Raw genomic sequence first — 24,450 nt, 5'->3', positions numbered from 1 at the left:
TCCTCACGCACACGCTCACTCCTCACGCACACGCTCACTCCACACGCACACTCCTCACGCACACGCTCACTCCTCACGCACACGCTCACTCCACACGCACACGCTCACTCCACACGCACACGCTCACTCCTCACGCACACGCTCACTCCTCACGCACACGCTCACTCCTCATGCACACTCCCTCACACGCACACGCTCACTCCTCACGCACACTCCCTCACACGCACACGCTCACTCCCTCACACGCACACGCTCACTCCCTCACACGCACACGCTCACTCCCTCACACGCTCACTCCTCACGCTCACTCCTCATGCACACGCTCACTCCTCTACGCTACCTTGAAGAACAGCGGCCTGAACGTGACCTCCGACAGCTTCATCACCATCGAGAGCAGACAGTCGATCACACGACCCTCGACCTCCGATGTCTTCTGCAGGTCACCCTGGAGACAGGAAGTGAGGGAGACAGGAGTCAGGCAGTGAGGGAGACAGAGACAGGAAGTGAGGGAGACAGGGAGTGAGGGAGACAGGGAGTGAGGGAGACAGGGAGTGAGTGAGACAGAGAGGCAGGAAGTGAGGGAGACAGAAAGTGAGGGAGTCAGGGAGACAGGAAGTGAGGGAGACAGGAAGTGAGGGAGACAGGGAGACAGAGAGGCAGGAAGTGAGGGAGACAGGAAGTGAGGGAGACAGGAAGTCAGAGAGATAGGAAGTCAGAGAGACAGGAAGTCAGGGAGACAGGGAGTGAGGGAGACAGGAAGTAAGGGAGACAGGAAGTAAGGGAGACAGGAAGTAAGGGAGACAGAAAGTGAGGGAGTGAGTGAGACAGAGAGACAGGAAGTGAGGGAGACAGGGAGTCAGGGAGACAGAAAGTGAGGGAGTGAGGGAGACAGGAGTCAGGCAGTGAGGGAGACAGAGACAGGAAGTGAGGGAGACAGGGAGTGAGGGAGACAGGAAGTGAGGGAGTCAGGGAGACAGGGAGTGATGGAGACAGGAAGTGAGGGAGACAGAGAGACAGGAAGTGAGGTAGACAGGAAGTCAGAGAGATAGGAAGTGAGGTAGACAGGAAGTCAGAGAGATAGGGAGTGAGTGAGACAGAGACAGGAAGTGAGGGAGACAGGGAGACAGAAAGTGAGGGAGACAGAACGTGAGGGAGTGAGGGAGACAGGGAGTGATGGAGACAGGAAGTGAGGGAGACAGGAAGTGAGGGAGTGAGTGAGACAGAGAGACAGGAAGTGAGGGAGACGGAGTGAGGGAGACAGGGAGTGAGGGAGACAGGAAGTGAGAGAGTGAGTGAGAGAGAGACAGGAAGTGAGGGAGACAGGGAGTGAGGGAGACAGGAAGTGAGGGAGTGAGTGAGACAGGAAGTGAGGAAGACAGGGAGTCAGGCAGAGAGGGAGACAGAGACAGGAAGTGAGGGAGACAGTGAGTCAGGGAGACAGGAAGTGAGGGAGACAGAAAGTGAGGGAGACAGAAAGTGAGGGAGTCAGGGAGACAGGGAGTGAGGGAGACAGGAAGTGAGGGAGACAGGAAGTGAGGGAGACAGGGAGACAGAGAGACAGGAAGTGAGGGAGACAGGAAGTGAGGGAGACAAGAAGTCAGAGAGACAGGAAGTCAGGGAGTGAGGGAGACAGGAAGTAAGGGAGACAGGAAGTAAGGGAGACAGGAAGTGAGTGAGACAGGAAGTAAGGGAGACAGGAAGTAAGGGAGACAGGAAGTGAGTGAGACAGAGAGACAGGAAGTGAGGGAGACAGGGAGTCAGGGAGACAGAAAGTGAGGGAGTGAGGGAGACAGGGAGTGAGGGAGACAGAGAGACAGGAAGTGAGGGAGACAGAGAGACAGAGACAGGAAGTGAGGGAGACAGGAAGTCAGAGAGATAGGAAGTCAGAGAGACAGGGAGTGAGGGAGACAGGGAGTGAGGGAGACAGGGAGTGAGGGAGACAGGGAGTGAGGGAGACAGGAAGTCAGAGAGATAGGAAGTCAGAGAGATAGGAAGTCAGAGAGACATGAAGTGAGTGAGACAGAAGTGAGGAAGTGAGGAAGACAGGAGTCAGGCAGTGAGGGAGACAGAGACAGGAAGTGAGGGAGACAGGGAGTGAGGGAGACAGGAAGTGAGGGAGTCAGGGAGACAGGGAGTGATGGAGACAGGAAGTGAGGGAGACAGGGAGACAGAGAGACAGGAAGTGAGGGAGACAGGAAGTCAGAGAGACAGGAAGTGAGGGAGACAGGGAGACAGAGAGACAGGAAGTGAGGGAGACAGGAAGTCAGAGAGACAGGAAGTCACACATCAGACTCACCTGGCAGTGTTGGGCTCTGAAGTCCAGGGCGGAGAGGAAGAAGGAGGTGAGCTCTGATTGGTGGGAGCTGAGCTGGTCTTTCTCCATGTGACCGATGTGTTCCTTCAGGATGCTCATCAGCGCCCCCAGCTGGCGCTGCAGGGAAACACAACCGATCAGCTGATCAGCGATCAATACGTCCTCCATAGTGGAAGGAGCTTCATGCTCTGACCAAAGAAAAGGTTCTGAAAATCAGAAACCTTTTTTTCCTCTTGAGTTTGGTGGACGACTCAAAACACTACAATACCCATGAGCCTCTGCTGCTTTGGGGGAGGAGCCAATCAAAACAAATGCGCGATCCAAAAGTTTAATTTTAATTTAATCTTTGTCTTCAGTGACGTTTGAGAGAGAAATGCACTCTGGGAGACGTAGTTTGAGTGAAACGGTTCCTACCTTCCTGTCGACCACCATGCTGCCGTAGCACCTGCTGACGGTGGGCAGTAGGACCCTGGGGGGCAGCCGCGTGGCGAGGGAGCTCCTGAGGGACGCCAGGCGCGCGGACAGCTGAGCGGCGGCCGAGGAAGAGGACGAGGAAGACTCCACCAACCGAGTCAGTCGACACACCTGCGAGGGAGACGGGGAGTGAGGGGTCAGCGAGGTCATTTCCTGTGTGGGCGTGGCCAGATGAGGCTCAGGTGAGGCCCAGGTGAGATGAGGCTAAGGTGAGGCCCAGGTGAGCCTCAGGTGAGCCTCAGGTGAGGCTCAGGTGAGATGAGGCCCAGGTGAGATGAGGCCTAGGTGAGGCTCAGGTGAGGCGAGGCCCAGGTGAGGCCCAGGTGAGGCCCAGGTGAGATGAGGCCCAGGTGAGGCCCAGGTGAGATGAGGCCCAGGTGAGGCCCAGGTGAGATGAGGCCTAGGTGAGGCCCAGGTGAGGCTCAGGTGAGGCGAGGCCCAGATGAGGCTCAGATGAGGCGAGGCTCAGGTGAGATGAGGCTCAGGTGAGGCTCAGGTGAGGCGAGGCCCAGGTGAGGCGTACCTGAGAGGTGGTGTCCTGCAGGTACGGGCTGATGAAGTGAGGCAGCGTCTCGGTGACGCGCTGCAGGGCGGTGACGGCGCTCAGCAGGTAGATCTCATTGGTCAGCAGCTCCTTCCTGTCCGTCAGTGCGCTGAGCACCGCCGGCATCAACCTGCAGCAGATATGATCATATCATTATATATATTATACATAATAAAACTAGGGTGACCCGTCTACCTGGGTAAGTGGGAGCGGCCTCAGCCTGCAGACGGGTTACCTGGGTAATTGTGGGATGGCGAGGGCTTTCAGCGTGCCGACCACCTCGGCGATGCAGAGCAGAGCGCTGCCCGTCACGTTCTTCTCCTCCTCCGGCGCCGTCACGATGTCCACAGCGCGCTGCAGGACGGGGAGGAACGCCTCCTGGTGGGCGGAGCCGAAGCTGCGGCAGAGCAGCTTGAGGCTGTAGAGCGCCGTCTGCCGGTTGATGGCGTGCTCCGCCTCCCGGTCCGGCTCCTTGCAACTGCTCTTACCCACAATGCTCAGGAGGTCGCCAGTCAGCTGCAAGAGCACCGTGACCTGAGGCGGAATGACGAAATAATGTGATAATTGTTATTATGATGTTATTAAAACCTTGTAATAAAGTTATATATATATATATATATACCTGCTGCTCGTCCCACTGAGTCCGGTGCTGCAGCTTGTTGTTGAGCAGCTCCATGGCCTTCCTCCTGACGGACGGCAGCTCGTTACCCATCAGCCCCCTCATCACCGTGATGAAGGTATCGGTGGGCAGCAAGGCGTTCACCTGGTCACAACAACAACAGCTGTGACCACACAAACACACTGTGGTTCCACACCAGCGTAGCAGAACACGTCTGTGCTGAGCTGACCTTGTCCAGAACCTCGTAGGCCTTATTGAGCAGAACCCTCCAGAACTTGGCGGTGGGCTTCTGGGCGTCGTCCTCCACGCGGCGAGCGACGGCGTGGATGTAGCGCAGGATCTCCTCCAGGAGCCTGAAACACACGACAACGTTCAGCCTGAAACACCCTGATCGGTTCTGGTCTTGTTAGACCTTAGTGCTGATAAAGGACTTGTCTCGGTTCTTATATACCATTTTACCCCGATAGAGTTCATAGTACCATATTACTAGAAAGCTAGAGCTTTCAGTTATCGGGCTCCTCTTCTGTCGAACGTTATAGATAGGACTGGTTCAGGTTTATAGTTAGGACTGGTTCAGGGCTATAGTTAGGACTGGTTCAGGCCTATAGTTAGGACTGGTTCAGGCCTATAGTTAGGACTGGTTCAGGTCTATAGTTAGGACTGGTTCAGGTCTATAGTTAGGACTGGTTCAGGTCTATAGTTAGGACTGGTTCAGGTCTATAGTTAGGACTGGTTCAGGTCTATAGTTAGGACTGGTTCAGGCCTATAGTTAGGACTGGTTCAGGTCTATAGTTAGGACTGGTTCAGGTCTATAGTTAGGACTGGTTCAGGTCTATAGTTACTGGTTCAGGTCTATAGTTAGGACTGGTTCAGGTTTATAGTTAGGACTGGTTCAGGTCTATAGTTACTGGTTCAGGTCTATAGTTAGGACTGGTTCAGGTTTATAGTTAGGACTGGTTCAGGTCTATAGTTACTGGTTCAGGTCTATAGTTAGGACTGGTTCAGGTTTATAGTTAGGACTGGTTCAGGTCTATAGTTAGGACTGGTTCAGGTCTATAGTTAGGACTGGTTCAGGCCTATAGTTAGGACTGGTTCAGGCCTATAGTTAGGACTGGTTCAGGTCTATAGTTAGGACTGGTTCAGGCCTATAGTTAGGACTGGTTCAGGTCTATAGTTAGGACTGGTTCAGGTCTATAGTTAGGACTGGTTCAGGTCTATAGTTAGGACTGGTTCAGGTCTATAGTTAGGACTGGTTCAGGTCTATAGTTAGGACTGGTTCAGGCCTATAGTTAGGACTGGTTCAGGTCTATAGTTAGGACTGGTTCAGGTCTATAGTTAGGACTGGTTCAGGTCTATAGTTAGGACTGGTTCAGGCCTATAGTTAGGACTGGTTCAGGCCTATAGTTAGGACTGGTTCAGGCCTATAGTTAGGACTGGTTCAGGTCTATAGTTAGGACTGGTTCAGGTCTATAGTTAGGACTGGTTCAGGTCTATAGTTAGGACTGGTTCAGGTCTATAGTTAGGACTGGTTCAGGTCTATAGTTACTGGTTCAGGTCTATAGTTACTGGTTCAGGTCTATAGTTAGGACTGGTTCAGGTCTATAGTTAGGACTGGTTCAGGTTTATAGTTAGGACTGGTTCAGGTTTATATTTAGGACTGGTACAGGTCTATATTTAGGACTGGTTCAGGTCTATAGTTAGGACTGGTTCAGGTCTATAGTTAGGACTGGTTCAGGTCTATAGTTAGGACTGGTTCAGGTCTATAGTTAGGACTGGTTCAGGTCTATAGTTAGGACTGGTTCAGGTCTATAGTTAGGACTGGTTCAGGTCTATAGTTAGGACTGGTTCAGGTCTATAGTTAGGACTGGTTCAGGTCTATAGTTAGGACTGGTTCAGGTCTATAGTTAGGACTGGTTCAGGTCTATAGTTAGGACTGGTTCAGGTCTATAGTTAGGACTGGTTCAGGTCTATAGTTAGGACTGGTACAGGTCTATAGTTAGGACTGGTTCAGGTCTATAGTTAGGACTGGTTCAGGTCTATAGTTAGGACTGGTTCAGGTCTATAGTTAGGACTGGTTCAGGTCTATAGTTATGTCTGGTTCAGGCCTATAGTTAGGTCTGGTTCAGGTCTATAGTTACTGGTTCAGGTCTATAGTTAGGACTGGTTCAGGTCTATAGTTAGGACTGGTTCAGGTCTATAGTTAGGACTGGTTCAGGTCTATAGTTAGGACTGGTTCAGGTCTATAGTTAGGACTGGTTCAGGTCTATAGTTAGGACTGGTTCAGGTCTATAGTTATGTCTGGTTCAGGTCTATAGTTAGGACTGGTTCAGGTCTATAGTTAGGACTGGTTCAGGTCTATAGTTAGGACTGGTTCAGGTTTATAGTTAGGACTGGTTCAGGTCTATAGTTACTGGTTCAGGTCTATAGTTAGGACTGGTTCAGGTCTATAGTTAGGACTGGTTCAGGTCTATAGTTAGGACTGGTTCAGGTCTATAGTTAGGACTGGTTCAGGTCTATAGTTAGGACTGGTTCAGGTTTATAGTTAGGACTGGTTCAGGTCTATAGTTAGGACTGGTTCAGGTCTATAGTTAGGACTGGTTCAGGGCTATAGTTAGGACTGGTTCAGGTTTATAGTTAGGACTGGTTCAGGTTTATAGTTAGGACTGGTACAGGTCTATAGTTAGGACTGGTTCAGGTCTATAGTTAGGACTGGTTCAGGTCTATAGTTAGGACTGGTTCAGGTTTATAGTTAGGACTGGTTCAGGTCTATAGTTAGGACTGGTTCAGGTCTATAGTTAGGACTGGTTCAGGTTTATAGTTAGGACTGGTTCAGGTTTATAGTTAGGACTGGTTCAGGTCTATAGTTAGGACTGGTTCAGGTCTATAGTTAGGACTGGTTCAGGTCTATAGTTAGGACTGGTTCAGGTCTATAGTTAGGACTGGTTCAGGTCTATAGTTATGTCTGGTTCAGGTTTATAGTTAGGACTGGTTCAGGTCTATAGTTAGGACTGGTTCAGGTTTATAGTTAGGACTGGTTCAGGTCTATAGTTAGGACTGGTTCAGGTTTATAGTTAGGACTGGTTCAGGTCTATAGTTAGGACTGGTTCAGGTTTATAGTTAGGACTGGTACAGGTCTATAGTTAGGACTGGTTCAGGTTTATAGTTAGGACTGGTTCAGGTCTATAGTTAGGACTGGTTCAGGTTTATAGTTAGGACTGGTTCAGGTCTATAGTTAGGACTGGTTCAGGTCTATAGTTAGGACTGGTACAGGTCTATAGTTAGGACTGGTTCAGGTCTATAGTTAGGACTGGTTCAGGTCTATAGTTAGGACTGGTTCAGGTTTATAGTTAGGTCTGGTTCAGGTCTATAGTTATGTCTGGTTCAGGTCTATAGTTAGGACTGGTTCAGGTCTATAGTTAGGACTGGTTCAGGTCTATAGTTAGGACTGGTTCAGGTCTATAGTTAGGACTGGTTCAGGTTTATAGTTAGGACTGGTTCAGGTCTATAGTTACTGGTTCAGGTCTATAGTTAGGACTGGTTCAGGTCTATAGTTAGGACTGGTTCAGGTCTATAGTTAGGACTGGTTCAGGTCTATAGTTACTGGTTCAGGTCTATAGTTAGGACTGGTTCAGGTCTATAGTTAGGACTGGTTCAGGTCTATAGTTAGGACTGGTTCAGGTTTATAGTTAGGACTGGTTCAGGTCTATAGTTAGGACTGGTTCAGGTCTATAGTTAGGACTGGTTCAGGGCTATAGTTAGGACTGGTTCAGGTTTATAGTTAGGACTGGTTCAGGTTTATAGTTAGGACTGGTACAGGTCTATAGTTAGGACTGGTTCAGGTCTATAGTTAGGACTGGTTCAGGTTTATAGTTAGGACTGGTTCAGGTCTATAGTTAGGACTGGTTCAGGTCTATAGTTAGGACTGGTTCAGGTTTATAGTTAGGACTGGTTCAGGTTTATAGTTAGGACTGGTACAGGTCTATAGTTAGGACTGGTTCAGGTCTATAGTTAGGACTGGTTCAGGTCTATAGTTAGGACTGGTTCAGGTCTATAGTTAGGACTGGTTCAGGTTTATAGTTAGGACTGGTTCAGGTCTATAGTTAGGACTGGTTCAGGTCTATAGTTATGTCTGGTTCAGGTTTATAGTTAGGACTGGTTCAGGTCTATAGTTAGGACTGGTTCAGGTTTATAGTTAGGACTGGTTCAGGTCTATAGTTAGGACTGGTTCAGGTTTATAGTTAGGACTGGTTCAGGTCTATAGTTAGGACTGGTTCAGGTTTATAGTTAGGACTGGTACAGGTCTATAGTTAGGACTGGTTCAGGTTTATAGTTAGGACTGGTTCAGGTCTATAGTTAGGACTGGTTCAGGTTTATAGTTAGGACTGGTTCAGGTCTATAGTTAGGACTGGTACAGGTCTATAGTTAGGACTGGTACAGGTCTATAGTTAGGACTGGTTCAGGTCTATAGTTAGGACTGGTTCAGGTCTATAGTTAGGACTGGTTCAGGTTTATAGTTAGGTCTGGTTCAGGTCTATAGTTATGTCTGGTTCAGGTCTATAGTTAGGACTGGTTCAGGTCTATAGTTAGGACTGGTTCAGGTCTATAGTTATGTCTGGTTCAGGTCTATAGTTACTGGTTCAGGTCTATAGTTATGTCTGGTTCAGGTCTATAGTTACTGGTTCAGGTCTATAGTTATGTCTGGTTCAGGTCTATAGTTACTGGTTCAGGTCTATAGTTAGGTCTGGTTCAGGTCTATAGTTATGTCTGGTTCAGGTCTATAGTTAGGACTGGTTCAGGTCTATAGTTAGGACTGGTTCAGGTCTATAGTTAGGACTGGTTCAGGTCTATAGTTACTGGTTCAGGTCTATAGTTACTGGTTCAGGTCTATAGTTAGGTCTGGTTCAGGTCTATAGTTATGTCTGGTTCAGGTCTATAGTTAAGACTGGTTCAGGTCTATAGTTAGGTCTGGTTCAGGTCTATAGTTAGGTCTGGTTCAGGTCTATAGTTATGTCTGGTTCAGGTCTATAGTTAGGACTGGTTCAGGTCTATAGTTAGGACTGACTCCTTCAGGAGAAGGAGAGTCAGACAACTCCCCCGTGACTCCGTCACAGAGATTACAGACCGGAGGAGGAACTCACCTCTGCTGCAGAGACTCGTCCACAGCGTCGCCTCCACTCGCCACCTGAACCCAGAGCAGCACACGGCCCTCGTTTACAACACTCTACAACCACTTTAACAACACTTACAAACACTTTAAAAACCTTTTAAAACACGTTAGACCACCTTCAAACTTGTTAAAACTCGTTCTAAACCCGTTGTGAACGCCCACCTTCCCGATGAAGCCGGCCGAGCCGAGCAGCTGCGCCATGAAGGACACGGAGAGGAACTTGAAGTGTCGCAGCTCTTTGCTGCTGTGAGCCTCCACGCTGAAGATCAGCTCCTCCACCTCCTTCTCCTCCTCTTCCTCGCTCTTCTTCTTGGGTTTCGGCCGGCGCTTCACCGGAGCTGCTGAGCGGAGAAATGAAGGAGACCGTAGTTAAAGAGCAACGTCATCAATGTGAGACGAAGGGAATGAAATGTATTAACGTAGTAAAAGGGAGGAGCCTCACCGTCGTCCTTGTCGTCGGGCAGCTGCAGGAGGAAGAGGAGGATGCTGATGAGGGAGGAGAGCTGCTCGCTCACCTTGAACTCACAGCACAGAGAAACCCAGAAGTCCACGTCTCTCTCCAGAGCGGCGTCCTGCAAACACACCTTCAGTCACTGCTGGTTTAAACTCGTTAAAACCCTCTATAAACACGTTAAAACTCCTTAAAACTCGTTTAAACCCTTTATAAACACGTTAAAAAACCCTTTATAAACACGTTAAAACTCCTTAAAACTCGTTTAAACCCTTTATAAACACATTAAAAAAAACCTTTATAAACACGTTAAAAAACCCTTTATAAACACGTTAAAAAACCCTTTATAAAACATGTTAAAACCCTTTATAAACACATTTTAAGGGCTGCAATGTACACTACGACTCCCACAATGCATCGCTGCTGCACTTGCCTTCTCGCTGGTGGTGCTGGTCTGCGTGGCGTGCAGCTTGAACTGGAGGAGCATTAGGACCCAGAGGACGCGGACGGGGCCCAGCGTGCTCACCAGCTGACTCAACAGAGGAAGACGACGGTGAGCCGGCACGTGAGGAAGAGCGTCAGCGAACACGTGAAGGATCCGAGTGACAACCGTGGACACGTGAGAGGAAGAGGAGGAGAGCTGGTGGGCCTGAGGAAGAGGAAGAGGAGGAGGAGGGAGGAAGAGGGGTGAGAGAAGAAGAAAAAGAAAGGAGGAAAAGGTGATGAATCCTGTCTCCTGCTGATAGTCACCTGTCTCCTGCTGATAGTCACCTGTCTAACTGTCTCCAGCTGATAGTCACCTGTCTCCTGCTGATAGTCACCTGTCTAACTGTCTCCAGCTGGTAGTCACCTGTCTCCAGCTGATAGTCACCTGTCTCCTGCTGATAGTCACCTGTCTCCTGCTGATAGTCACCTGTCTCCAGCTGATAGTCACCTGTCTCCTGCTGATAGTCACCTGTCTCCAGCTGATAGTCACCTGTCTCCAGCTGATAGTCACCTGTCTCCTGCTGATAGTCACCTGTCTCCTGCTGATAGTCACCTGTCTCCTGCTGATAGTCACCTGTCTCCTGCTGATAGTCACCTGTCTCCTGCTGATAGTCACCTGTCTCCCTGTCCCCACCTGTCTCTCTCCCCTGTCTCCCTGTCCCCACCTGTCTCTCTCACCTGGATCAGAGCAGGAATTACCATCTGCACCGTCTGGTCGATGACCCTGAAGCTGTAGGCGTCGTCCAGCCGCAGGATGTTGGCTCCCATGAAGGTGAAGATGGGCATGATGTTGTGCAGCACCTTCTCCTGGAGGGTGAGACAGGTTCTGTTAGATTACCACGAGGTTCTGTTAGAACGTCACAGCGTTCTGCTGTTGTTTGAACCTCCAGACTCACGGGGAAGATGGCGGCGGCGGCTCCGAGCAGCAGCAGCGCCTGGTGGTGCGTCTGCGGCATGTCGGACGCTCTGATGCACTGGACCACGAGCTCCACGCTGAACTTGTCCTCCTCCAGAGCGTCTGCAGAGGACCGGGAAAGAGGCTCGGTTAGTGGAGCTCCTGCAGAGGAACGCTCGCGCTGCGTCGGTTCCGCCGACTCACCGGGGCCCACGGCGCCGCCTTCAGGCCGCAGGCGGTGGCACACGTTGAGCAGACAGCTGAGCAGCAGCTGCTTGGTGTACTCCATGTTGGTGTGGTCACCGGGACACGGCTCCAGACTCCTGGGGACACGACACAGGGCAGCCGTTAGCTTCTAGCTGCTAGCAGTTAGCTTCTAGCAGTTAGCTTCTAGATCTTCTGTTGACTGATTGATTAATCACAAACAAACAAAAAATAAATATATAAAAACAACAGGGATAAAAGAGATATATATAGATAGATAGATAGATATATATATATATATATATATATATATATATATATATATATATATATATATATCTCTTTTATCCCTGTTGTTTTTATATATTTATTTTTTGTTTGTAAGTTGCTGCTACCCCGACACCAAAGTTAGCTCCTAGCAGTTAGCTTCTAGCAGTTAGCTTCTAGCAGTTAGCTTCTAGCAGTTAGCTTCTAGCTTCTAGCTGTTAGCTTCTAGATGCTAGCTGCTAGCATCACCTGAGTCACAACATCTGCTATTCAGAGTGCAAATAACTTACAAAAAACTAAATCAGTCCCTTAAAATAAAACATTTGTTATTACAAAACAAATACTTGTACTCATACTACACAGTTTTGGACGTACTGGATACATATATTATGCTGTACCACATATTACTTCCTGACCTCAGGGCAGAAGTTACCTGGCGAGCAGAGCGAACAGAACCGGCACCAACGTTTGGGCCCTCTTCAGCTTCTTCTTGTGCTGCAGCAGCTCCAGGATCAGCGTGACGCGCTGCCACAACACAGCGCCCCCTTCAGCGCCCCCTGCTGGGCCGCTATCGCCGGCCTCCACGGGCTTCCTGATCGGGTACACGGCAGGTTTATAATGTGTACAACGTGTACATGTACCTCTGAGGTGTAGTACAGTAAAAGTACTACATGTACCTCTGACTCATGCGGCTCCGGCGGCTCTGCTGCACCGTCACGCTGACTTTGGGTTTCTCAGGTGGAGCGAGCTCATTGGCCAACAGCTGGCCGTCCACCGCCATCTGAGAGAGAGGAGCCAGGTCAGCTACAGACAGACAGGTAGAGAGACAGACAGACAGACAGGCAGACAGACCGCTCACCCCTTTAAAGACGCTGCGAACGGTGTCGGTCACCAGAGGACTCCGGCTCTCCACCAGCACGTCCAACATGGCCGCCAGCAGCTTCTGCTGCACCGCCTCGTCTCCCAGAGCCGAGAAGAACGGCCTCGTCATCTGAGGAGAGAAGCCATCCGGGATTACACCTGGGTTCTAATCCGGGTTCTAATCCAGGTTATAATCTGGGTTCTAATCCAGGTTGTATGTCTCTTAGTCCTGGTTTTAAACATAACGTAGTTTTCACCCTGATATAATACTTGTTTTAATTCCTATATATAACCCTGGTTTAGTCCCTAGTCTAACCCTGGTTCAGCCCTGGTTTAGTCCCTAGTCTAACCCTGGTTCAGCCCTGGTTTAGTCCCTAGTCTAATCCTGGTTCAGCCCTGGTTTAGTCCCTAGTCTAACCCTGGTTCAGCCCGGCTGGAGGAGTCCTGACCTGCTCCAGGGCGATGACCTGGCAGCTGGGGATGTCGGCGTGCGGCTGGGTCGAGTTCTTCAGAGCTCTGACGAACAGGTCCAGGCAGTTCTGGTCCTCGGCCAGCAGGGGCGCCGACGCCTCGTTGAACTTGCGCAGGACCAGGTGCATCAGCTGGGCTTCGGACCGCAGCAGGCTGGGGGTGTCGGGCCGGCTCTGCTCCAGGAGGCGGTCCAGAACCGGAAGCAGCTCAGACAGGACGTCCTGAGAGGAGGACAGATGGGGGGACCGGGTCAGTGAGGAGGTGCAGGTATACAGGTGTACATGTGTAGATGTGTGCAGGTGTAGATGTGTGCAGGTGTACATGTGTGCAGGTGTAGAAGTATACAGGTGTACATGTGTAGATGTGTGCAGGTGTGCAGGTGTACATGTGTGCAGGTGTAGATGTATACAGGTGTACATGTGTAGATGTGTGCAGGTGTGCAGGTGTACATGTGTGCAGGTGTAGATGTATACAGGTGTACATGTGTAGATGTGTGCAGGTGTAGATGTGTGCAGGTGTACATGTGTGCAGGTGTACATGTGTGCAGGTGTAGATGTATACAGGTGTACATGTGTAGATGTGTGCAGGTGTACATGTGTGCAGGTGTACATGTGTGCAGGTGTAGATGTGTGCAGGTGTACATGTGTGCAGGTGTAGATGTGTGCAGCAGGTGTAGATGTGTGCAGCAGGTGTAGATGTGTGCAGGTGTACATGTGTGCAGGTGTACATGTGTGCAGGTGTACATGTGTGCAGGTGTAGATGTGTGCAGCAGGTGTAGATGTGTGCAGCAGGTGTAGATGTGTGCAGGTGTACATGTGTGCAGGTGTACATGTGTGCAGGTGTACATGTGTGCAGGTGTACATGTGTGCAGCAGGTGTAGATGTGTGCAGCAGGTGTAGATGTGTGCAGGTGTACATGTGTGCAGCAGGTGTAGATGTGTGCAGCAGGTGTAGATGTGTGCAGCAGGTGTAGATGTGTGCAGGTGTAGATGTGTGCAGCAGGTGTAGATGTGTGCAGCAGGTGTAGATGTGTGCAGGTGTAGATGTGTGCAGCAGGTGTAGATGTGTGCAGCAGGTGTAGATGTGTGCAGGTGTACATGTGTGCAGGTGTAGATGTGTGCAGGTGTAGATGTGTGCAGGTGTAGATGTGTGCAGCAGGTGTAGATGTGTGCAGCAGGCGTACATGTGTGCAGGTGTACATGTGTGCAGGTGTAGATGTGTGCAGGTGTAGATGTGTGCAGGTGTAGATGTGTGCAGGTGTAGATGTGTGCAGCAGGTGTAGATGTGTGCAGGTGTACATGTGTGCAGCAGGTGTAGATGTGTGCAGCAGGTGTAGATGTGTGCAGGTGTAGATGTGTGCAGGTGTAGATGTGTGCAGCAGGTGTAGATGTGTGCAGGTGTACATGTGTGCAGGTGTACATGTGTGCAGGTGTACATGTGTGCAGGTGTAGATGTGTGCAGGTGTAGATGTGTGCAGGTGTAGATGTGTGCAGGTGTAGATGTGTGCAGGTGTAGATGTGTGCAGGTGTAGATGTGTGCAGCAGGTGTAGATGTGTGCAGCAGGTGTAGATGTGTGCAGCAGGTGTAGATGTGTGCAGCAGGTGTAGATGTGTGCAGGTGTAGATGTGTGCAGGTGTAGATGTGTGCAGGTGTAGATGTGTGCAGGTGCGTGCTCCGGCCCTCACCTGTCCGTTGACGTGGCTCAGCGCGCGCAGCAGGCTGCATGCGCTGTATGACGGGCAGCCTGGAGCCCCGGCGCTCTGCAGCAGCTGCTGGAGAGATGCCGTCGCTTTAAGAGACTCGTCCTGCAGCGCGCCGAGAGCCTGCAGCCATCATTCATGACCAAGAGTTACGGGGGGAACAGTGACGTGTGTTCTGTATGAAGACATTACCTGACATACACGTCGGTGACTCACCTGGCTCAGGTACGACGGGTCGGCGATGATCTCCTCCGAGGTCTTCAGGAGCCGCTCTGTGATTGGCCGGAAGGGAGACGCGCCGGCCGCTGATAGGCTGCGCAGAGCGCCGAGCGCCGCCCGCCGGACCTCCCGCACCGGAGAGGTGAGACAGCAGAGCAAGGACGGGACCACTGAGCGAGAGTTAGCATGTTAGCATCTTAGCATGTTGCTAACCCCCGGCAGGGCCTTTATAATCAGCGAGTGACTCAGCGAGTGACTCACCGGGTGACTCGGCGACGGCCAGCTGATCCAGCGTGGCGGTTGGCTGGCCGCTCAGCAGAGCTCCGCCCACGTGCAGCGCCCGGGTCTGCAAGACGACGCCCACTTTCACGTCCAGCTGGTCGCCGTGGTTACTGCCGTAGCCCCACAGCACGCACAGGAAGCGGAAGAGCGTCGCCGGCTCGCCCAGGTGAACCTTAAAGGGGCGGGTCAGCGTTTACCGACTAGCTTAGCGTAAAGTCTTCATACAGTATGAAGACTTTACGCTAAGCTAAGCTATTCGGCTATGACCTCATACCTGGATGAGCAGCTTCATTAAGTCTCTGAAGTCACCGGCTAACGGACCCTCGCCGGCGCCGCTGATGACGACGCTGAAGAGACGGCAAGTGAGACCCAGGTAACAACAGGTGTTGGTGTCCAGCTTCTCCGGGTTCCACCACACGTCACCTGGGAGAGACGTGAACACACAACATGACGAGTCTCCTCAGGTGAACTCACCTGGGAGAGACGTGAACACACAACATGGCGAGTCTCCTCAGGTGAACTCACCTGGGAGAGACGTGAACACACAACATGACGAGTCTCCTCAGGTGAACTCACCTGGGAGAGACGTGAACACACAACATGACGAGTCTCCTCAGGTGAACTCACCTGGGAGAGACGTGAACACACAACATGGCGAGTCTCCTCAGGTGAACTGGCTTACCTTTGAAGGAGGGGTCGTGACACCTGAGAGAGGAGATGAAGTCTCTGAGCAGAGCGACCAGGACGAGGCTGAAGTCTCCGTCCGGCCGCTCACCTGGCTGCTGCCCACACCTGTAGGGGGGAGGGGCTCCAGAGGAGGGGGCGGGGCCACGGCGGCCATCTTCCTGTTGAAACACACAATAACCAGGACTTCATATTGTTTCACACGATACTAAACCACACGGTTGAGGCTCTAAACTCCGTCTGTGTCGTCGCGTGTTCTCTCCAGAGGGTTCTCGGGTCGCGTCTCACCTGCGTGGCGTCGGCGTCCCCGACGGCGCCCATCAGCGGCGCCTCCAGCAGCGCGTAGACCCGCTGGGCCGTCAACAGGTGCTGGGTCTCGCTCAGCCCGCCCAGGCCCAGCAGCAGCGTCCGGGTCAGCACCGGGAAGGAGGCTCTGGGGTCGCAGCCCCGCTCCACCAACAGAGCCAGCTGCTCCATCTGAGGGGGACACGGTCAGACTCCTCACACCACCACGCAGATGATAACAACAACAATAATAACAACAATAGTCGTAGTAATAATACTAATAATAGTAGGAGTGTTCACTCACGGCGTCCCGGCGGGGGAAGGGCTTCATGCCCGTCAGGTTCCGCGTCAGCGTGGAGACGAGGCGCTCGTTGACCAGAACGAGGAAGTCGGGGTCGCTGCTCCTCTTCATCACCTCGTCCAGCTCTGTGAGGAAGAGGAGACGTGTTCAACGAGTCCAGAACACAGAACCACGAGGAGCTAGAACCCATCGAGACATGATCCTGCTCTATGATGATGATGATCACACCTCCACCTGCTCTACAGTTTGCAAAGCCTCATTTCCAGCTTGATTCTTTGATTTCTTCATCAAATATTGTTTTTCCTACCGATCACGCTGATCCGGGACCTCTGCTGACCTCACCAGAAAATAACACAGCACCATCTAGTGGACTTAAAAAGCAACTGATTTTGAACCAAAAAGTGTATAATTTATATAATAAAAGATCGACACTTGGCTTCTGTGTATGGATACAATATATGTATCGCGATACTATGCTGAATCGATTCCCCCTCCCCACCCCTGCTGGTTCATGAGGTAAATGATCCCGCCTCCCTGCGAGGCGTTTGAGGCCGGCGCGGTGCGTCACCTTGAGCCCAGTTCAGGGTGAGCGGGTGCCGACGGATGACGGAGCAGCGGGCGACGCAGGAGGCCAGGCGGAGCCCGGAGGACGAGGAGACGACCAGGAAGGGCAGCAGCCGCCAGCCCGCCTTCTGCAGCAGCTCGGAGTCCCCTTTTCCCAGCCGGGGATCGGACAGCAAACGCACCGCCTCCGTCAGCACCGGCAGCCTGCGGGAGACGACGCAGAGCTGAGAGTTACTGGAGACGCTCGAAGGCATCATTTACAGGACAGTCAGCATTAACTGATATATACACACACACACACACACACACACATATATGTGTAGTTCACTGACCAGCTCTCGGCCTCCGACAGGTCGGCTCTGTGCAGCAGCGCCAGCAGAGAGGACACGACGTCCTCGGGGTCCAACACGTCACACAGCACCTGAAGAACAGCGGTCTGTCAGGAACACTGTGGGGTCTGGCATGAAGGGGGCGCTGCTGCCGCCTTCAGCTTCACCGTCACACCTGTCCCCATCACACCTGTCCACTATCACACCATCACACCTGTCCACTATCACACCTGTCTACTATCACACCTGTCCTATATCACACCTGTCCTATATCACACCTGTCCACTATCACACCTGTCCACTATCACACCTGTCCTATATCACACCTGTCCACTATCACACCTGTCCTATATCACACCTGTCCTATATCACACCTGTCCTATATCACACCTGTCCACTATCACACCTGTCCACTATCACACCTGTCCTATATCACACCTGTCCTATATCACACCTGTCCACTATCACACCTGTCCACTATCACACCTGTCCACTATCACACCTGTCCTATATCACACCTGTCCTATATCACACCTGTCCACTATCACACCATCACACCTGTCCACTATCACACCAGTCCACCATCACACCTGTCCACTATCACACCATCACACCTGTCCACTATCACACCTGTCCACTATCACACCTGTCCACTATCACACCTGTCCACTATCATACCATCACACCACACCTGTCCACTATCACACCCTCACACCATCACACCTGTCCCCCATCACACCATCACACCTGTCCCCCATCACACCATCACACCTGTCCCCTATCATACCATCACACCACACCTGTCCACTATCACACCATCACACCTGTCCCCCACACTGACCTCCAGAACGTTGAGAGCAGCCGACACGACCTCCGGCACGTCGTCCTCCAGTCGCTCCATGACGACGTCTTTCAGGAAGACTTTGTCTAAAGTCTGAGGAGAAACACAGGATTATACCTGCAGTGTGTATGTATACCTGCAGTGTGTATGTATACCTGCAGTGTGTATGTATACCTGCAGTGTGTATGTATACCTGCAGTGTGTATGTATACCTGCAGTGTGTATGTGTACCTGCAGTGTGTATGTATACCTGCAGTGTGTATGTATACCTGCAGTGTGTATTTATACCTGCCGTGTGTATGTGTACCTGCAGTGTATATGTGTACCTGCAGTGTGTATGTGTACCTGCAGTGTGTATGTATACCTGCAGTGTGTATGTGTACCTGCAGTGTGTATTTATACCTGCCGTGTGTATGTGTACCTGCAGTGTGTATGTGTACCTGCAGTGTGTATGTGTACCTGCAGTGTGTATGTATACCTGCAGTGTGTATGTGTACCTGCAGTGTGTATGTATACCTGCAGTGTGTATGTGTACCTGCAGTGTGTATGTATACCTGCAGTGTGTATGTGTACCTGCAGTGTGTATGTATACCTGCAGTGTGTATGTGTACCTGCAGTGTGTACGTATACCTGTGTTGAGTGTCCGAGGAAAAATATGAAAGTAAAAAGGTCTAACTATTATAACCATATAATCATTTTCTTTTTCTATATAACCATTGAATATATAAATATACTGTTTGGTTTTTATTTTCATTATAGTTTGTGATTAGACCACATAAAATTCATAGGACGCTATAAGTTGCTATGTTATATACTCTTTTTGAATGAGATGTGTTAAATGTTCTCTCCTTTGTTAAGAGCATGCATTGGCAGTATTACCAAATAAGGTAGTGAAACCTCCTCTGTCCAACTCTGGTGACAGGAAGACTTATGTACTCTGGTGTATAAAAGAGGGGGTAGGAATGCATGTTTTTTGGGGGGTGCCTGACAATTCTGTGCAGGAGTAGAGAAGAGAGAAGAGGTGTTTATCCACCAGCTCTAAACTTAACCCTTCCTCTTAGTTACTTAATATGCATCTTTACTAGAAAAGGAGAAAAATCAGATTGGACCTGTCCCAGCCCTTTGGGGTTGGACAGGTCTCCAGCTTTAGAGTCTGGAAGAAACTTCTGCTATCAGGAGGGGGGTGCCTGGCAATTCTGTGCAGGAGTAGAGAAGAGAGAAGAGGTGTTCACTCACCAGCTCTAAAAAACTTAACCCCTTCTCTTAGTTACTTGTGACTTTTAAACTGTTTGATTGAATTTAATTTTTTTGTATGTAAGATGAACTTTGAATAAAAACTCAGCCTTACCCTTTGGAAGGGACTGAAACCAAACCAAAGGTTCTGGTTCTTTAAAACAATTTAAACCCTCTTTCCCTGTCCATCACCGTGAGATACAGAGGTGACGACTGATCTACCAAAGAGACTTAAGGTAAGTATCTTTGGGTGAAGACTTTTGCAGTGTTTGTCATAATGATGAGATGGTGTCAAAATAGGTAGAGAGAAGGTATAGACGATATACGTACTACTTGATAAGGGTTGGGAGGAGTTACAGCCTACCGCAGGGGACCTAGAGCGCAAGCTGTAAAACACCCTCGACAAAACCTATAACTTAATTCGAAAATAACACAAAAACCTAACGATATAGCACGGGGTGAGATAAAAGACCGAAGGCGTTATGCCAATATCGGATGAGGATTATCATTTCCTCCGGGATCACTAGGAGAATTAGCCGACGGAGTGCCACCGAGTTAGGTGAGGTCTTGCCTTTCCTACTCTCCTACCCTCCTCTTTCCCTGGCAAGACCACCATTCACGCTATACCTGCAGTGTATATGTGTACCTGCAGTGTGTATGTGTACCTGCAGTGTATATGTATACCTGCAGTGTGTATGTATACCTGCAGTGTGTATTTATACCTGCCGTGTGTATGTGTACCTGCAGTGTGTATGTGTACCTGCAGTGTGTATGTGTACCTGCAGTGTGTATGTGTACCTGCAGTGTGTATGTGTACCTGCAGTGTGTATGTGTACCTGCAGTGTGTATGTGTACCTGCAGGGTGTATGTGTGCCTACCTGAGGCGAGCCGATGACGCCCACCAGGTGCTCCAGCGCCGACACCCTGACTGAAGGCTGCGGGTGTTTCAGGCTGAGGAGCAGCGACGTGTCCGAGTCGCCCAGCATCTGCAAACCAGGAGGGATTCGATCACAACGCCTGCAGGTACACACCTCACGTACCTGTTCACAGGAAGTGTGCACCTGTTCACAGGAAGTGTGCACCTGTTCACAGGAAGTGTGCACCTGTTCACAGGAAGTGTGCACCTGTTCACAGGAAGTGTGCACCTGTTCACAGGAAGTGTGCACCTGTTCACAGGAAGTGTGCACCTGTTCACAGGAAGTGCGTACCTGGTGTTTCCCGCTGCTCACTGACAGGCAGAGGAACTGGTGGTAGCGGCGCTTCTGCTCGCCGCCGTCGGTCACGTGACCGCCGAGCACGGCGTCCAGAGCGGCGCAGCACCTGGTGGGGACAACGCAGCCTTCAAGTCAACGCTCAGGGAGCAAGCGCGCCAGGTAACAAAAGGGGCGGAGCTCTCCTTTACGCTCACCTGGACTCCAATAGTCGGACCATAGGGAGGAGGCGGCGGTCGAGTGCCGACGAGTCGTCAGCAGAGAGTTCGGTCTGACTCAGGTACTCGCCCAAAATCAACCTGCAACACAAGCACTGTGATGAAGACCACGACGAAGACGAGGCTCAGACGTGTGTGAGGAAGAGGAGGGAGAGGAGGAAGAGCGTTTACCGAGCCACCGTCCGGTCCAGGCCTCCGGTCAGAGGGACGGCCTTCAGGACGGCCTCCAGCACGGCGAGCCGGTCCTCCTGCGTCTCCCCTGGGACAGAAGACGGCAGGTGAGACTCAGGTGGGTTCTTCCTCACCTGAAGAGCTCCCGGTGCCTCGCGGCTCTCACCTGAGCGGCAGGTGAAGGCGGCGTGGATCAGGTGAGGCAGCAGGTAGCGCAGCAGAGGAGCGACGTCGTGAGCCGCCGCCATGGCCTGCAGCGTGGAGGCGAGCGCCGGCATGGAGCCCAGAGACACGGCCGCCCTGAGGGACGAGAGCAGAAGATGAGCCGTCAGCCGAGGCCACGCCCTCACGGAGGCAGCCACGCCCCCTGAAGGAGGCCACGCCCCCCACGTTGATCCCCCGGTCTTACCTGGGCCCGGCGGAGCCCTCCTTCTGGTTCTGCAGCAGCACCACCAGGCAGCCCAGACCCTCCTGGGCCAGCGCGGGTTCCCTGAGCAGAGACTTGGCGACGTGCGCGGCGAGGGAGTCGACCAGACTCGCCTCCATCACCACCTTCACCGCCAGCTGGCACACCACCATCAGGGTGGCGGCTCTGTAGTCCGTCAGAGACGACTTCAGACCCTGAAGAGAGCAAGACCACCGAGCCTGAGACCAGAACTCCTAATAACTCCTTTAGTAAAACTCAGGCGTGAAACGCTTTCACGCTACGCTACCTTATGCTGCACTACGTTACGTATGCTACCGTACGCACGTTACCTTGCGCTACGTTACCTTACGCTATGCTACCTTACGCTATGCTACCTTACATTACCACAAGCTGTGCTACCTTACGCTATGTTACCGTTCGCTATGTTACCGTACGTTACCACAAGCTATGCTACCTTACGCTATGCTACCTTACGCTATGCTACCTTACGCTATGCTACCTTACGCTATGTTACCGTACATTACCTTGCGCTATGCTACCTTACGCTATGTTACCGTACATTACCTTGCGCTATGCTACCTTACGCTATGTTACCGTACATTACCTTGCGCTATGCTACCTTACGCTATGTTACCGTACATTACCTTGCGCTATGCTACCTTACGCTACGTTACCTTCTGAACAAACGGCAGCAGTTTGGAGATGATGGCGTCGGACACTTTGTCCACGGCGTCCAGAGCAGAGACGATGGTGGAGGCGTAGAAGGAGAAGATCACTCTGAGCTGGGCGCAACTTCCAGAGTGACCAGAATACGCCTGGAGGAGGAGGAAGAGGAGGATGAAGAAGAGGTGAAGGAAGAGAAGGAGGTGACGAGAAGGAGGAAGAAGAGGAGGAGCAAGAGGAGGTGGTGACGAGGAGGAAGAAGAGGAGGAGGAGGAAGAAGAGGAGGAGCAAGAGGAGGTGGTGACGAGGAGGAAGAAGAGGAGGAGGAAGAAGAGGTGGAGGAAGAGGAGGTGGAGGAAGAGGAGGTGGTGACGAGAAGGAGGAAGTGAATGAATATAAATATTTAGTTAATTTTAAATGTATTTCTGTACTTTCACTGAAGTACTATCTGGAAGGCAGGTCTTCTACCTGCAGCAGGTATTTCCCCTGAAGCAGAAGTGTCTCACTGACTCACCTGGACGGCGCCGGTGACCAGCGAGCAGATGAAGTCCATGAAGCTCAGGTCTGAGTAGCAGTGAGCGACCAGAGCGCCTCTGGAGAGCGACACGCCGGCTTTCTGTGGACGCAGGACAGCGTTATACACGCGTGTACATATACACACGTGTATATAAGAACATATCTACGAGGGTCGCACCTGCGGGCCGAGCAGCCAGTTCCAGCGGTTGGTGGCGTCTCTGATCTTCAGCAGCTGCAGCACTCTGACGAACACGTTGGTGTCGTGGTACGGCAGCGAGCAGCGCAGCAGAGCCTCGGCGTTGTAGAGGTGAACGTGGAAGCTGCAGCCAAGCAGAGGACGAGATCACATGACGCGAGATCACATGACACAAGATCACATGACGCGAGATCACATGACGCGAGATCACAGGACACAAGATCACATGACACGAGATCACATGACACAAGACGCGAGATCACAGGACGCGAGATCACAGGACGCGAGATCACAGGACACAAGATCACATGACACAAGATCACATGACACAAGATCACATGACATGAGATCATACGACATGAGATCATACAACGCAAGATCATAGGACGCAAGATCACATGACGCGAGATCACAGGACACAAGATCACATGACGTGAGATCACATGACGCGAGATCACATGACGCGAGATCACAGGACACAAGATCACATGACACAAGACGCGAGATCACAGGATGCGAGATCACAGGACACAAGATCACATGACACAAGATCACATGACATGAGATCATACGACATGAGATCATACAACGCAAGATCACAGGACGCAAGATCACATGACGCGAGATCACATGACACAAGATCACATGACATGAGATCATACAACGCAAGATCATAGGACGCAAGATCACATGACCAAGATCACATGATCTAATATGTGATCAAATATTTCATCATTGATTTTACAACTTCTTGTGTTGAGAAAGAGCATGTGTTTACATTCAAGAATAATAAAGACATGTGGATTCTTTTATTAAATAAACGTCTTTTTTTAACCAGACCCAGAAGCTACGTACCGGTGGACCAGACCTTTAACAACAGAACCAGAAGCTACGTACCGGTGGACCAGCCACTCGATGCACTTGTGCGCCGGCTTGAGGAGGAAGTAGGGCGAGAGGCGGGCGAGGAAGAGCGCGATGCCGGCGTCCAGCTTGTCGTTGACCTCCCTGGTCTGGACGCTGCGCTCTAGGGTCAGCGAGGCCCGGCTGAACAGCGTGTCCTGGAACTCCAGGAAGGCGGGTTCGATGCCCAGAAGCTCCTCCAGCCCCGTGCAGCCTGTGGGGGGTAGAGTGTTACCACGGTGATGCCGGTTACCACGGTGATGCCGGACCGGGACTCACCGAGGGCGTAGAAGGTGCTCCGGTCCATGGAGGCGGCATCTCTGGGGTCGAAGAGCAGCGAGGCGACCTCGCCGCGGGTCAGCAGGTCCGGGTCGCTCTGAGGCAGCGCGAGCCGCTTCAGCTGGTGAGCCAACGACGTCATGCCTGTGGATGTAAACATGTAAACAATGTCATGTCTGTGGATGTAAACATGTAAACAATGTCATGTCTGTGGATGTAAACATGTAAACAATGTCATGTCTGTGGATGTAAACAATGTCATGCCTGTGGATGTAAACAATGTCATGCCTGTGGATGTAAACATGTAAACAATGTCATGTCTGTGGATGTAAACATGTAAACAATGTCATGTCTGTGGATGTAAACATGTAAACAATGTCATGTCTGTGGATGTAAACAATGTCATGCCTGTGGATGTAAACAATGTCATGTCTGTGGATGTAAACAATGTCATGTCTGTGGATGTAAACAATGTCATGCCTGTGGATGTAAACATGTAAACAATGTCATGTCTGTGGATGTAAACATGTAAACAATGTCATGTCTGTGGATGTAAACATGTAAACAACATGTCTGTGGATGTAAACATGTAAACAACATGTCTGTGGATGTAAACATGTAAACAATGTCATGTCTGTGGATGTAAACATGTAAACAATGTCATGTCTGTGGATGTAAA

The 24,450-nt window shown here is 51.0% G+C and overlaps 1 protein-coding gene across 1 annotated transcript in view; it reads right to left on the bottom strand.

Annotated features, from left to right (window-relative positions):
• heatr1 (HEAT repeat containing 1) overlaps positions 1-23,913 on the bottom strand; it is a gene marked incomplete at its 5' end in the record, with an annotated part of 30,313 nt that extends 6,400 nt beyond the window's left edge. The window contains 39 exons of the mRNA XM_079237969.1: positions 341-445; positions 2,297-2,431; positions 2,729-2,899; positions 3,312-3,462; positions 3,568-3,866; positions 3,955-4,095; positions 4,181-4,304; positions 9,090-9,133; positions 9,281-9,456; positions 9,561-9,690; positions 10,003-10,218; positions 10,734-10,862; positions 10,952-11,073; positions 11,155-11,273; positions 11,855-12,013; positions 12,099-12,202; positions 12,281-12,412; positions 12,732-12,974; positions 14,438-14,575; positions 14,669-14,841; positions 14,933-15,125; positions 15,228-15,376; positions 15,636-15,798; positions 15,926-16,114; positions 16,227-16,348; positions 16,792-16,991; positions 17,120-17,208; positions 17,958-18,050; positions 20,069-20,176; positions 20,399-20,510; positions 20,599-20,700; positions 20,791-20,878; positions 20,957-21,090; positions 21,200-21,411; positions 21,892-22,032; positions 22,395-22,496; positions 22,575-22,716; positions 23,490-23,706; positions 23,772-23,913. Of these exons, the coding sequence (XP_079094095.1) occupies positions 341-445; positions 2,297-2,431; positions 2,729-2,899; positions 3,312-3,462; positions 3,568-3,866; positions 3,955-4,095; positions 4,181-4,304; positions 9,090-9,133; positions 9,281-9,456; positions 9,561-9,690; positions 10,003-10,218; positions 10,734-10,862; positions 10,952-11,073; positions 11,155-11,273; positions 11,855-12,013; positions 12,099-12,202; positions 12,281-12,412; positions 12,732-12,974; positions 14,438-14,575; positions 14,669-14,841; positions 14,933-15,125; positions 15,228-15,376; positions 15,636-15,798; positions 15,926-16,114; positions 16,227-16,348; positions 16,792-16,991; positions 17,120-17,208; positions 17,958-18,050; positions 20,069-20,176; positions 20,399-20,510; positions 20,599-20,700; positions 20,791-20,878; positions 20,957-21,090; positions 21,200-21,411; positions 21,892-22,032; positions 22,395-22,496; positions 22,575-22,716; positions 23,490-23,706; positions 23,772-23,913 (5,709 nt within the window). The remainder of the gene's footprint in view (positions 1-340; positions 446-2,296; positions 2,432-2,728; positions 2,900-3,311; positions 3,463-3,567; positions 3,867-3,954; positions 4,096-4,180; positions 4,305-9,089; positions 9,134-9,280; positions 9,457-9,560; positions 9,691-10,002; positions 10,219-10,733; positions 10,863-10,951; positions 11,074-11,154; positions 11,274-11,854; positions 12,014-12,098; positions 12,203-12,280; positions 12,413-12,731; positions 12,975-14,437; positions 14,576-14,668; positions 14,842-14,932; positions 15,126-15,227; positions 15,377-15,635; positions 15,799-15,925; positions 16,115-16,226; positions 16,349-16,791; positions 16,992-17,119; positions 17,209-17,957; positions 18,051-20,068; positions 20,177-20,398; positions 20,511-20,598; positions 20,701-20,790; positions 20,879-20,956; positions 21,091-21,199; positions 21,412-21,891; positions 22,033-22,394; positions 22,497-22,574; positions 22,717-23,489; positions 23,707-23,771) is intronic.
• Positions 23,914-24,450: the final 537 nt, after the last annotated feature.

The sequence above is a fragment of the Taurulus bubalis genome (assembly GCF_910589615.1).
Source record: "Taurulus bubalis genome assembly, chromosome: 2".
Classification (NCBI taxonomy): Eukaryota; Metazoa; Chordata; class Actinopteri; order Perciformes; family Cottidae; genus Taurulus; species Taurulus bubalis.
The sequence above is the reverse complement of the archived record's forward strand: the minus strand, read 5'-3'. Positions and strand labels throughout refer to the sequence as shown.